This window comes from Pteropus vampyrus, unplaced genomic scaffold (genome assembly GCF_000151845.1).
Source record: "Pteropus vampyrus isolate Shadow unplaced genomic scaffold, Pvam_2.0 Scaffold146, whole genome shotgun sequence".
NCBI lineage: Eukaryota > Metazoa > Chordata > Mammalia > Chiroptera > Pteropodidae > Pteropus > Pteropus vampyrus.
The window spans coordinates 231894-246694 of NW_011888927.1; the positions used below are offsets into that span (position 1 = coordinate 231894).

The 14801-nt window shown below is 33.6% G+C and overlaps 1 protein-coding gene and 1 pseudogene across 6 annotated transcripts in view; one reads left to right on the forward strand and one right to left on the reverse strand.

Annotated features, from left to right (window-relative positions):
* Nucleotides 1–14801, forward strand: part of ICA1L (islet cell autoantigen 1 like) — a 76049-nt gene that overhangs the window by 23370 nt on the left and 37878 nt on the right. For all 6 annotated transcript variants that reach the window (XM_011369130.2, XM_011369129.2, XM_023535995.1 and 3 more), the window contains 5 exons: nt 638–836; nt 2657–2782; nt 4024–4122; nt 5364–5449; nt 6947–6990. In XM_011369130.2, coding sequence (XP_011367432.1) covers nt 638–836; nt 2657–2782; nt 4024–4122; nt 5364–5449; nt 6947–6990 — 554 coding nt within the window. The remainder of the gene's footprint in view (nt 1–637; nt 837–2656; nt 2783–4023; nt 4123–5363; nt 5450–6946; nt 6991–14801) is intronic.
* On the reverse strand, nt 12505–12622 carry LOC111745096 (annotated as a pseudogene).

Consider the following 14801-nt stretch of genomic DNA (forward strand, 5'->3'; position numbering starts at 1 on the left):
ATGAAAAGAGGCCTTATCAGACTTGTAATGATGATATATAACTTAAGTGGCTTTATTCTGAAACACTACATCAGTGCAAAAGTCCATCTTTAAATGACAAAGAGACACTCTGTACAAGACCCTCCACTGTCATTAAGTCAAAAGCAGACCAGAGTTGCTGGGTTTGACTTGTGTTTCTTAAATCCTTGTTTTCTTGTCCTCATTCTCGGCCGCTAAGAACTCGATCCTCATTAGTTTTTCTAGTACTTTTATCTGCTTTTCTATATTCAGGTTTTTCGTAAATTTGTTTTTCTATTTAAAGGATAATGCTTTATGAATACAGGATCTCTCTTACCCATGGAACTCTTTTCTGAATGGCACATTTACTTGGCAGGTTGTTTATACATGGATTAACATCCAAACTGTTGCAAAAATGACATATTTCCTAAAATAAGAAAACTACAGACACATCTTTATTAACAATTCAGAGTTGGCTGTATCATCCTTATGTGCTTTCTAAAGCTCCTTAGGCAACTTAATAATCTCCTATTTATAGACTCATCTTAATAGAAAATATGCTTTATGATTATTTTAAACCTTCGTTTTTGTTTTGCTTATGGGATGTACATCTCTCTGATTTTTACCTCTGTGCCATTAGATTGGCCCTGTATACTCCCCTGTCTCGTCTTAAGCAAGAAGTAGCCACATTTAGTCAAAGGGCAGTATCCGATACCTTGATGACAATTAATCGGATGGAGCACGCACGCACAGAATACAGAGGAGCTCTGCTATGGATGAAAGATGTATCCCAAGAACTGGACCCCGACACCTTAAAACAGATGGAAAAGTTCAGAAAAGTATGAAAATACATCCTTTCCTTTTCTTGATACATAAACCTATTGAACTTCTACAGAATAACTTAATCAAGATCAGACAGTTTTGGATAAAATGTTACATTATTAATTCTTGGTTGCTTGGAGATCTTTGGGTGAAGTACGAAAGGTTGTCACAATTTTCTTTTACTCTTTGAGTGGCATCCTTACCGCATCAACCTTTTTTTATTATTATTTTTATACCCCTCATAATAGATCTTGTTTAACTGGACTTTTGAGACTTGTTTACATGAAGGAGTTTATTAGTGAGGAATAAATAGAGTAAAAATTCATGTAAAATGATTATTAATTATAAGTAAAGTAAAGGTTATCAAATTTTTCATTCTGCCATAATACATAGTTTGACCACAAACTTTTAAAGCAACTATCTATGTATGGACACATGTTATTGCAAAATAAACTCCTATTGTAAATTGTGTCCCCTGAATTTACCATACATGAATAATATTCATTTACTCCTTCATTTCATAAATATTTAAAGTACCTATAATAAAAATCATACTTAATATTGATGGAGCCTTTATTCTATGCCAGCTGTTGTAAATGGTTTGCCTCACTGATTATTCCCAGCATATCTGGCAAGTTGTTTGTCACATGGCCTCAGGCCACGGCAACCTGTTATTCTATCCCCTTTATAATCCTCGACAATTAAAGTACAATCCAAGAGAATGGTTGCACAATTGTCGCTTAATTGTATATTTTAAAATGATTAAAAGTATGTTGTGTGAATTTCACTTCAATTAAAAAAGAAAGTATAGAATTCAGTTCTCTTCTCTGAACCCAAATAGCGCTGCACAATCTGACCCTTGGTTCCTCTGCAGCCACATCTTGCACTTACTTTCTATGCTCCAGCCCTCTCTGGGCTCCAGGAAGGAATATGTACTACCTCATTCTTTCCTGTTCTACAAACATGGTAAGCTCTTCACCCACCTCCCACACCCAAGACTTTTGTCCTTGCTTTTCCCTGGGCCTAGAATATTCTCCTCAGGGTCTTATTAGCATGGCCAGCTCCTCGCCTTTCTGTCCCAGTTCAAGCAACATGCATGAGCTCACCGAGGACTTCCCTGATTATCTTATCAAAAGTAGTCACCCATTTCTGTTCACTGATGTTATCTTTTTTTAAGATTATCTTACATATTGTCTTTTGTTATCTTTTTTTGAGATTATCCTATATATTTATTTACTTCTCATTTTCCTGTTTCTCCCCACTCGAGTGATGCGGAAGAACGCTGTTTTATTCACAGTATCTCAGTGCCTAACATAGTGCCTGGCACATAATAGATACCTTATAAATATTTGTTGAATGAATGAATGAGTATATTTAAAAGTTGAGTATTCACATTACTTGGTGACATATAATTCACCTTATGTATAAGAAATAGAATAGGCTTATATTTAAATTTATAAATATATCTCCATCATTCAGATTTTAATGCTTCAGAACACTTAAACTAGGTCCTCTTTCTATTCTTCTACTCTTACCTAAATATTATCCATCAGTTTCAGATGTTTCCTTTTATTGGGAATCTTTGTTTTTTTCTTAACTCTTTACTTTCCATCTATCAGTGCATACCTTCTTAGCATAAAGATATCTAGTGGAAAGAATCTCCTATAATTACTAAAAATAGCCAAAATCTTTACCATTAATCATGAAATAATAATACAGAGGAAAGTCATTAGTGTTTATTACAATTTCATGTGTCTGAAAATATGTATCATAAACCTGTACAGTATATTTTTATCTGTATTATCAGCAATAATAATTAACATATTTGTGTTTGTAGGTACAGATCCAAGTGAGAAATAGCAAAGCTTCTTTTGACAAGTTAAAGATGGATGTTTGTCAGAAAGTGGATTTACTTGGAGCTAGTCGCTGCAATATGTTATCTCATTCACTCACTACCTACCAGGTACCCACCTCCATGGTCAGCATGTCCTTGCAGTAAAGATGAGTGGTGAGATTCCTTTTTAAAAGTTGTCTAAAGGGTTTAAAAATTTGTATAATGATCAGATTTCTTTGATTTGCCAAAACCAACTTACTGAGGTTATGACAGCCAGGTAATCATAGAATTCTAGAGTGAAAAAGGCCTTAGGGATTGTCTGCTCTAGTAACTTCACATTATTCTCCTTGGTGTCCTATGTCAGCGAGACTTAGGGTCTGTCTAGGGTTGAGAAGGAGACTGTTGAGGAGCTTATTAGCCCTGGTTTACCCAGAGCTACTCCACTTGGGACTTCTGCATATAATTTAATTTGAAGCAAAGATGCTGTGGCCCAAAAAGTTTTAAACTTTTCTGTCATATTATGGGTGAGGAAAGAAAACCTATAAGAATTAAAATCTGTAAGAATTAAAGTAAATGGCAGTGTTGGACTTAAAAACCTAAATTTTCTAATTCTAGGTCATGTGTTCTGCCAAGTTGCCATCCCATACCACTTTAACCTCAAAAGTCTCATTTGTTTTATATTACCCCAAATCACACATAAATACATATAATGAACAAGTTAAATATTAATAAGTAGCAGTTACTGATTTTAACATGTATTTGTAAATGGCAAAATAGAATAAACTGCATTTACATAAGAAAAGAATAATAAACTAAAAGAAATAGATATTCACGACTGCTTCTGGGGAGTCTACCGAATTCAGTTCAGTACTGTGGAATTTAAGAATCAAGAAAGGATACACTTGAAAATAAAAGTATATGATAATCTGTGTATCATAATGCCTGAAACACAGTAGTTGTTAGTTCAGTTCTTCTTTATTCTCTCTGCTCATCCCTCTCATTTTGAACAGGAACCTTAAAGCAGCAAGAAAAATGCCCCATTACTTGAGTTAGCTTGAGAATACATTTTTGAACCCTAAGGGTATTTTAAGCCACCAGTTTCATTCTCTTGGCTGCAGTTAGACTCTAGCTGGCTCCAGTGTACATGCCAGTGTTGTATACGGATAACACATACACGTAGATACAGATGCCAATTCTTATGCAGAATTGCAATTTATAGTGTTCTGGTTCCTCAAACTTAGAAATTGAATTTAGTTCCTGCTGCTTATTATTCGGCAATTATTTATCTACTACACTAGCGAGGGAAAATAGCACTGAAAAAATCATGGAAAAGAAGCAGAACTTTAATGTCACCTTTTCTTTTTCTGTAGAGAACACTGCTTGGATTCTGGGAGAAGACAGCTCAAATGATGTCTGAAATCCACGGAGCCTGTATTGGCTTTCATCCCTACGATTTTGTAGCTCTCAAGGTACATTTCTTTCAATGTTCTTTTGTTAGATATGTTACACTTCGTTTGGATAATAACATTGAAACTATTTTTTGCTAAGCCTCATTTTAAATTTACAAAACACCGGGAAACATTTTTCTATACTCCTTCCACCAAGAATCTGCACTCCTTCAGCCAGCCACTTCCTTGATTCCAAATGCTATCAGCAGCACTAAAAAAATAAATGGGAATACTACTGATAGGCTCAAGATATATTAGTGGGGCAGTAATAAAAGAGGGAGAAAGTAAAAAAAAAAAAAAAAATTTAAATGCAAAAGAGATAAGAAAAGGTTATGGGAAGGAAAACTTAAGAGGAACAAGTGATGGAAAGAGGTAATGTTTTCCAAAAATGACCAGATTACCTACCTGACAATTTTAGAAGTTAAAGAAAAATTATTTGCTTAACTTTTGCACTCATGTCATAAGTGTGATTTATGATACAATTATTCCAGTTTTGGTGATTATATGTGTGTGATTGCAGTTGAAGCAACTACTGCATTAGATCAACTCTTTCTGTAAACCTACGGATAAGAGGTACTCTCCGGTTACAATTATAATACTTTTAACATTTGTATATCTTCCTGTCAACCTTTTTTGCATATGGCTTATTCAGCAGAGTCACACTGAGGTAATCATTTCTTCAGTTCTGGCAGGCTAGTCTTCAGTACCTTGGAACTTATCATTCTGCCTTATTTTCAGTACAGCTTGAAAATGTTGTTGGTGGGTTTGTTCATGCTATATATGGTATCTGTGATGGATTCTTATCTTGCAACGGTGTATTCCAGGGACTTGGTATGGATTTTTAAGTCATGTTCTGACATAATATATTGCAGTTTATATTAATGTTTCATTGGATGACATACTGTGTATTTAGCCAAATGTAATATCCAATTTCTGCTCTGAATTGAAGATGAAAATCTTTAGCTGTATTTAGAGCATTGCAGTACAAGCTAGCAGCACAATATAGTTTTCTTTGGCTTATCACAAAGTTGTAAACCCTGTGGCTAGCCCACGTCACAGTGTGGGTGGCTGCCACAAGCAGCCAGGATAAACAAAGACTTGGGGCTCAGTTCGAATTATCATACCTTTCCCACATCTCTTACTCTCTACTTCAGAACTATTCCTATTTTATATTGTTGTTTAGAATTTTTATTCTCATTTTGTCTGCACAAAGAGAGAAACAGATTCTTTTCATTTACTTAATATCAAATTCTTATTCTTAGAACCTCCAAGACGCTTCAAGCAAGCTTACTGAAGACCACAAAAAAGACCAGAGAGAAAACAATTCTCTCATTGAAGACTTCAATAAGTAAGCAGGCAAAAGTTATATATTATGTTATAGAGGTCCTTGTATGATATATTTGGAAAGAGTTGTTTCTTCTCTGGCTTACTGAATACTTGTTCTTATGTCATTTTTCCAGTTAGCATTAACATTCATTTTGAAGTCTTATTTTTTTCCCCAGTTTTTAACCTGGCAGGCAAAGGCAGCGATAGGAGCACAAACACCTTGGGGTGATAACTGCAAACTCTGTAGCTTGGGAGACTGAACTTTGTATTAAGAGTCTCTACTAATGAATCCTTGAAGGGACAGCTTGAAAAAGAAAGGGATAGGTGCCCTAGCATGGTGCCTGTCTTCCTCTTATTACATCTTACCTTCGTTTTCCTGTCAGAGCTGCCACTTCTCATTTTAACCACATTGTACTGAGTGTAATAAGAAACCCAGCAATAAGGCCAGTTACAAACCATATATTGTTGAGTGGAAGGGGATCCGAAATATAAGCATATTCCCCCTTCATTCTGTGGGGAAATTCAAACAATTTTTTTTTGGCTAACTTGAATATATAAACATTTTAGAATGTAGGTTAAGTAATTGTATAGTTATAAATTAAACTTAACTTAGTTCTACATTGACATTTAAAATCATATATTAAATACATTAATTTAGTAATTTTTTTCATCACATTTTATGAACGTTTTATTCAAAATCTTCTCATGTATCTTCAGCATTATGAGTGCTATCTTTTGAGTTAAAAGATTCCACCTTTTCTTCCTTTCCCATTGTTTAAAATATACATATGTATACTGTCACTGGAAATTTTATTCCAAGTCATAAGTATAAGTACCTATTTGCTCTGTAGGCTTATTTTTGTGGTATTTGCAAATAAATACCATATTGCTTATAAAATATATTTAAAGACTTATTAAAAACAACCTTCAATACTAGAATTTTGAGGTTGTATCCCAGGAATAATGACTAAATTTGTGTTTAATTTCTTTGTCTCATTTTTTTATTATGACACCAGATGGATGATATAAATATCCAAAAGTAGTATTAATTGAGAATATTTTAGGCAAATGTGTCTTCTTTTGCAAACATCATTTCATTGTTTAAAACGCAGTACTCCATTTTTTTTCTACAGCTCTTCATTCCATCTATTTAGTTCCCAAGTATTGTTGAGCAAAACTCTTCAATGCTTGAAAACTAAACTCGATACTCAATGGCTTTGGTGACAGATATTCTCTATGATAGAGTACTACTATCACAGTGCCTACAAAGCTGAACACAGTGCCTGCTACTTTGTCAATATTCAGTAAATGTTCACTGAATGAATAAAGAGTAGAGGATTATTTTCACAGTCTATGTAGCCCTATAGAAGAAGTTAGATTTGTCTCAGACAGATTTTAGGAGATCTACCAGACAACCAGTTAAAAAAAAAGTTTTTTTTAACCACATTAAACTATTTGCGGAATATGAGTCTCAAATGTATTTTAACCAAAATATTTGCATTTTTGGTTTTTGCTTTAGGTTAATTTTGTCAGGTGAGGAAGTGAGCTTGAGAAGTGAATCAGGTAAGATGGCAAATGCATTAAAATGTGAAATAATCACTTTTTAAATGTCAGATCAATTTGTCACAGCATTTTAAAGGAGATTTTGTTAATATCCATTCAATTAAAAAACACGGTCAGTCACTTTATAAGTCTCTTCTGAACACTTTTGAGTTAGCTTTTTTTCTTAGCTCTATTGAATTATAATTGACATATAACATTGTGTAAGTTTAAGGTGTACAATGTGATTTAATATACATATATTGCAAAATGATTATCACAATAAGATTTGGTAACACATCCATTGCCTCTCATAGTTACCATATTTATTTAGGGGGTAAGAATATTTAAGATTTACTCTCAGTAATTGACAAATACACAATACAGTGTTAACTATAGTACCATGCTGTACCTTACGTCCCCAGAACTTACTCATGTTATAGCTGGACATTTGTACCCTTTGACCAATCTTCCCATCTCCCCTATCCTCCAGATCCTAGCAGCTCCCAGTCTACTTTCTGTTTCTGTGAGTTTGGCTTTTTTAGATCATACAGTTTTTGTCTTATTTCACCTAGCATAATGCCCTTGAGGTTCATCCATGTTGTCACAAATGGTAGAATTTCCCTTTTTATGGCTGAATAATATTGTTGTTTGTATATTTTTTTTCTTTATCCATTCATCTGTGACAGATACTTAGGTTGTTTCCATGTCTTGGCTATTGTAGATAATGACCGTTGGGTGAAGATACGTCTTTGAGATAGTGATTTCATTTTCTTTGGGCATATACAGAGAAGTGGAAGTGCTGGATTACATGGTAGTTCTACTTTTAATCTTTTGAGGAACCTCTATACCATTTTCCATAATAACTGTACCAATTTACATTCCCATTAACAGTGCACAAGATTACCCCTTTCTCAACATCCTCACCAGCATTCATTCTCTTGTCTTTTTTGATAATAATTATTCTAACAGGTGTGAGATAATATCTCATTGAGGTTTTGATTTGTATTTCCCTGAAGATTAGTGTTGTTGAGCACCTTTTCATGTACCTCTTGGCCATTTGTATATCTTATTTGTTTGGGGAAATGCCCATTCAAGTTTTTTGCCTACTTCAAAATCAGATTATTTGGGGTTTTGCTATTGTTGTTTGCTGTTTAGTTATATGAGTTCCTTATGTTTTTTGGATATGAACCCCTTATCAAATATATGATTTACAAATATTTTACCCGTATTATAGGTTGCCTTTTCATTTTGTTGATTTATTTGCTGTACAGAAGATTTTTAGTTTGATATAGTCCCACTTGTTTATTTCTGCTTTTGTTTCTTATGCTTTTGGTGTCATATCAAAAAAAAACAAAAACAAAAAAAAAAACATTGCCAAGGTCATTATTAAGGAGTTTTCCTATTTTTTATTCTAGAAGTTTTATGGTTTCAGATATTATATTTAAGTCTTTAATCCATTTCGAGGTAATTTTTGTGATAATTTTTGTGAGTGGTGTAAAATATTACAGTCTTACAATACTGTATATTTATTTTTGCCAGCAAATTGGACATGTTCATGTATTTTTTTTTTGAGGTTAATTAGTACTTTTTATTTCAGCTTGTAGATGCCTTTTGGCATTTCTTGTAAGGCAGATCTAGTGGTGAAGAACTGACTCAGCTTTTGTTTGGGAAATTATTTCTTCTTCATTTCTGATGAACAGCTTTGCTGGGTATAGTATTCTTCGTTAACATTTTTTTTTTCTTTCAATATTTTGAACATATTATTCCATTCTCTCCTGGCCTGCAAAGTTTCTCCTAAGAAATCTGCTTATAGTCCTATTGGAAGGGGCTCCCTTGTATGTGACAAGACAGTTTTTTCTGCTGCTTTCAAAATTATGTCTTTGACTTTTGACAATTTAATTATAATGTATTATGGTCTCTGGTTGGGGAAGCCATTGCTTGTGCTTTGAAGTAGGGGGTGGCGGACCAGTGTTTATGTACAAGCATTTCTGCTGGCTGGACCCTTCTGGTCAGGTGGAGCTATTCATCTAGTCAGGGAGCATGGCCAGGGATCCCGCCTGACCTCTCTGTTCAGATGAGACTGCAGGCAGGGCTTTATGATATGATATGGCCTCAGCCTGTGCTTTGAAATCAGGTGGGGCCACAGCTAGGTTTCCAAATTGAGCAGGACAGTGACTGTGCTCAGCTGTTGAACTAATTTACTGGCTAGATTTTGTGCCTGAGTGGAGCTTCATGCTATACCTCACAGTTGTATGGGGCTTGAGGCTACATTTTATAGTCAGGCTGGGTCACTGACTGGGCTCCCTGCCTAGGTAAGAGCATAGGCTATACTCAGCAATTGGGCATGGCCATAGACTGGCTTCCACTGCTACGTGGGGCTATAGGCTGCGGTGTGCTACTGGGCAGTCATGTAACCTAGGCTTTAAGGCTCCCATGGATCATTGTTAGGGCTTTCTAGTCAGGTGGGCTGCAGGTTATGCTCCACAGCTTGCTAGGGCTGCTGACTGAGCAAGGTGGTAGGATACGCTCTATAACTGCCAGTCCAGGCTTCCTGGTCAGGAAATACTAGAAGCTATGCAAAAACAAAACAAAACAAAACAAAAAACTGGGGTTTTCTAGCAGTACCCAGTTAGAGGGTTTCATTGTCGTCTTTAGGGAATTCTGGCCTTCTCTAAGTGCTTTTAATGTAGACATCTATTTCACAGGGTTGTATGATTAAGTTTCAAGTTTTTCCTCATTTAAATTTGTTCTTACTTTTTTATAAATATATATTTTATATATAGTCAACATATTTGAATCACTGTGGCTTTGGAGTTGGAAAAATCTGGATCTGAATGCTGGTTTTTTAAAAACAAGTCATTTATGCCTCTCATTTTTCTCATCTGAAATATGAGTCATATACTCCTACTTCAGAAGGACACTAGGGTTAGAGATAGTATTTATAAACTACATAACACATAGTAGGTGTCCAATAAATGTGGAAGGCACTTTTAGGTTTATACATAAATATAGATCATACTGATAAAAGAAACAAGAAGCCACAATAATCATGAACTTGTATATCTAACATAGCTTCAAATGTGTTTTCAAAAGTTTTGCTACCTTTACATAATAATCCTGTACCCAATTAGAGAACATTTTTTAACAGTCACAGATGAAACATAATGAACGTTGTTGTAGTTTCACCAACCATGTATAGTATTATTCTATCTTTTAGAACCAGCTGTATTAGTAATTATGTCCCTTATTCTAATTCTAGATATTTATTTGTTCCTTCTCCTTTTTTTTTCTTGATTAATCTTTCTAAAAGTTTATTTATTCTTTCAACAAACCAACTTTTGGCTTTGTTAATCCTCTCTACTGAATGTTTATTTTATTAATTTTAGTTCTTATCTTTATTTCTTTCTGTACTTTTTTTTTTTTTGGTTGTTATTCTTTAAGGCTAAAATTTCCCTCAAAATTTCTCTTTTCCTGCATCCCACAAGTTTTTTTTAAAAGTTGTATTGAGGTATATTTTATATATCATAAAACTTACTTCAAGTATACAAATCAATGATTTTTAGTTACTACTGAGTGTTGCAACCATCTCCATAAATCAATTTCAGAACATTTCATTCCTTCAATAAGATCCCTCATGGCCACCCCTAGTCAACCACTAATCTACTTTCTTTCTATATAAATATGCCTTTGTTGACATTTTAGATAATGGAATCATGTAATATGTGATCATCTTGTGTCTGACTTTTCACTTTATAAAATGCTTCTGAGGTTCATCCATGATATAACTTGTGTCAGTAGTTCCTTTGTATTGCTGAATGTGAAAATTAATAAATTCTGATATATAGCATTTTCATTATCATTCAGTTTCAATTATTTTAAATTTTTCATTATATCATCTATGACCCATGGCCATCAGTGACTTTAAAGTGTGTTTCTGAAATTGCCAAATTATGGAGATATTAAAATTCATCATTTTGTCATTGAGTTTTAGTCAGAAAATATGTCCTTGTGATACTGATTTTTTGAATTATTGGGACATTATATTGGCTAACAAGTAGCCAAATATTGTAAATGTTCCATGTGCCTGAGAAGAATGTATATACTCTGTTAAATGCAGGAGCCTAAATATGTCTGCTAAATCAAGCTTGATTTTTGTACTGATGTCTTTTATTGAGAAATGTATTTTGAAATCTCCACTATTAAAGTGGGTTTTTCAACTTCTTCCTATAGTTTTTCTCTTTATATATTTTGAAGATTTTGGACTAATGGGTGCATATGTTTAGAATGTTTGTATCTTTCTAGTGAATTAATCTTTTATCATTAAATAGTTACCCTTTCTGTCCCTAATAATATTTCTTGGCTTAAAGTCTCCTTTATGTGATATTAGATTAGCTTACCTAGTTTTTTTATTAATATTTGCTTGGTATACCTTTTCTACCCTTTTACTTTCAACTTCCCCCATGTCCTTTTATTTTTTAAGTATTAAAAAATATGTAGATTTAGCTGGATTTTTTTTTTTTTTAACTCAACATAGCAGTATGTCATTCCTTTATTCGGTGAGTTTAGTCCACTTGCATTTATTGTCATGATTTATATTTGGATCTGTATTTTGTGCCCTATTTTGCCTTATTTTGGATTGAATTTTTTTCATTTGTTTTTAAAGATTTCATAGTCTTTTCTTTTTCCCATGTACTGGTTTGGAAGTTGTACTTTTTCTTTCTGTTTTTGGTGGTTTTCCTTGAATTTTATCATACTTAATAAATTCTAAAGTCTTAAGTTTATTAATATCTCAGTATCCCCCAAATGTTAAAAGATTTTAGAAAACTAATCCCAATCACTCTCATCCTATCTTACTATTATTATCCAATATTTTATTTGATCTCTTTTTCTAATCTCCCACATTAGAACATTAGAACAAAAATTAGAACATTATTGTATGAAAAAATGTTAATTTACCAATATTTTTCCTTTGTTACTATTTCTTCCTTTACTTTAGATCTTCATTGTGATCTCATTTTCTTTTTCCTTAACTACAGCTTTTAGTATAAAAGTTATTAAAGAATCCATTGTGGTAATCTTATGTTTGTCTGGAAATATTATTTCTCATTTTTGAAAGACAGCTTTGCTCAATTAACGATTTTAAGTTGGTTGGTATTTTAGTACTTTTTAAATATTGTTCTGTTGTTTTCTGCTTTCTGTGCGCTTTTGAGAAATCTTCTGTTAGTCTAATTATTATTCCTTTATAGTGAGTTTGCCTTTTCTACCTTTTAAGATGCGCTATTTGTTTTTGATGTTCTGCTGTTTCAGTACAGTGCGTCTAAACATGTAGTTCTTTGTGGGGGGTTTTCCCCCCCTTTTTTTATAGTATAAGTTGTGTTTCCTGTATCTTTTTTTTTTTTTTTTTTTTACCAGTCCTGGAAAATACTCAAGCATTATCTTTTGTTGTTGTTGTTGTTTTAGGCAAGGCAACCCTTGGTTGACCTCACAGACTGCAAGGAACTTGTCAGCTTACAATCCCTTATTTTTTATTTTTTATGCCTACAGCACCTGGTCTTCCTAGGTGGTCTCCCATCCAAGTACTAGCAGGCCCGACCCTGCTTAGCTTCTGAGATCAGCCAGGATTGGGCTTGTTCAGGGTGGCACGGCCATAGACTTTTTTTTTTCTGATGTGATAAAATATGCATACCTCAACCATTGTCTTTTAAAATATTGCCTCTCCTCCATTTTCTCTATTCTCTTGTTCCAGAACTCCAATAAGCTTATGTTAGACCTTTCATTCATCTTTCATATCTTTTAACCACTCTTATATTTTCCATTTCCTTTCCCTCAATCTTGCGTTCTAGGTAAAGTTCTTCACTAATTTTCTTTTCTCGCATTTAATCTACTATTTAATCTATATTAGTTATTTTTTCCTCATCAATAACTACTCTATTTCTAAAAGTTCTATTTGTTTCTTTTACAAATCTGCCTAGTCAGCTTTTATAGTCATTTGTTTTTTTCTCACCTTATGACTCAGTCTATATGTAAAAATATAAGTATTTGAAATCCTCGATGGGGGCATCTTTATCTATTATTAGTTGGATTCTCCCAATATTTTCTTGGTAGCTTATCAGCTTGCTTGTTCTGTGATTTCTGATTATGACCTAATATTTGTTTGCTTTTAATCTATGGCAATCATAGAGGCGTGGAAGATTGTTCTCTAGTGAAAATTCATTTTGCTTCTTTCCAGATCAAAGGAACACCACCAGTCTGGTGAACACTTTAACCTCCTTCCAGGGTCATTAGCTTAATGTAGGAATCCTGGGCTCAGCTTCTTTTCTTTGTGTTCGCTGAAGGCTTTGTCTTCTGGACATCTGGCTTTCCTCTTTGCTTGCTGCTCCCCTCTCCCAGCTCTGGTTTCAGCTTTCATTGTTTGTTTCAAATAAGTCCAGCACTGCATTAAAAGTATATTTTATAGTTTTAACAAGGATTTTTTTTTGTAAGGAAGGGTGCTTCTGAGTATTTAATCTATTATATTTCTAAGTAGTATTTCTCATTGATCATATTAATAACATTTTGAAAATATTCATTATCATTGGAACCAAGATAACACTATCATTATTTGTAGAGCAGAAACTGGGATAACCTTTCTGAAAAACATAAACATCCCAGACATTAACTGAATAATTTAACTTTTAGAACTATCTCAAAGAAGTAATTTGAAATGGCTTCAAGCATTTATTCTCTGAGATATTTACTTAAGTGGTATTTCATATGATGGAATAAAACTATGTCTTTTGAGCTAGCCCTTTCTGTCTCCTATTCCTGTGTTGATCCCAATCTCACACATGTCTGTAGCATTAAAGTAAAATAAAACCAAACCCCACATGAATTCATACCAAATGCACTATGGAGTAAAGCAGATTATTATTAAAGATTTCTGAGAAAGAGAGAGGTTATCCTGCATCTTATACAGCAGCACTTCCTTAAAGGTCCTTTAATACGTCTCTTTGTTTCCCAAACTCTATTTCTCTAGCATATCAAAACTTTCTATGGTGTGACTCTGCCCATCTTTCTGCCACCTGTTCCTTCCCTGCCCTCAAACCCTGGTTCTTCTGCTCACTTCTTTCTCTAGCCACCTCTAGAATCTCTTTCTCATTCCCTGATTTTGCCCTCTACTTTTTTCCAGTGTTCAACTAAAATTTTTACCAATAAAGTCCATTTTTTATCTTCTGTACTTTTTCACCATCTTTATACTAACTATATTTGAACTTAGAACCTAATTTATTCTTTATCTTTCTTATCGTAAAGCTAAATAACCCTGAATAGTTCCTTATACCTTTCTCTTGAATTTGTTTTCCTTTCGATTACTTTGGTTGAATTAACCTTTTATACTTTCTTTTTGTAGTATCCCAAACTGAGCACTGAATTTTGAGAGTAGCAGAGATGTTACTTCTATGTCCTTAAATGTATTATTTCTAAGCTCTCCATACAGCAGTGATATCTACAATTGTATGTGGGGACACATTTACATTTCATTTATCTTTTTTTAAAATGTCCCTGATAATAGTTGAAGATATGAACATCTTTGATTTTCTTTATCTCTGTGTCTATACTAAGTAACGTGTCTGTGTATTTATGTGTATACACACACACGTTCAATATATGATGTATATGGTTCTTAAAATTTTTACATCTCCCTTTTATAATCCGATTAGGTCAATTGAACACTTCAGTCAAATTATTACAAAATATTACAGTAAATAAGCATGCTGAATTTCTTGTTCAACTTATCTTTCATGTTTCAGCAACTGAATATCACAAGGAAAAAGATTTTCAAATAAGAGAATTTG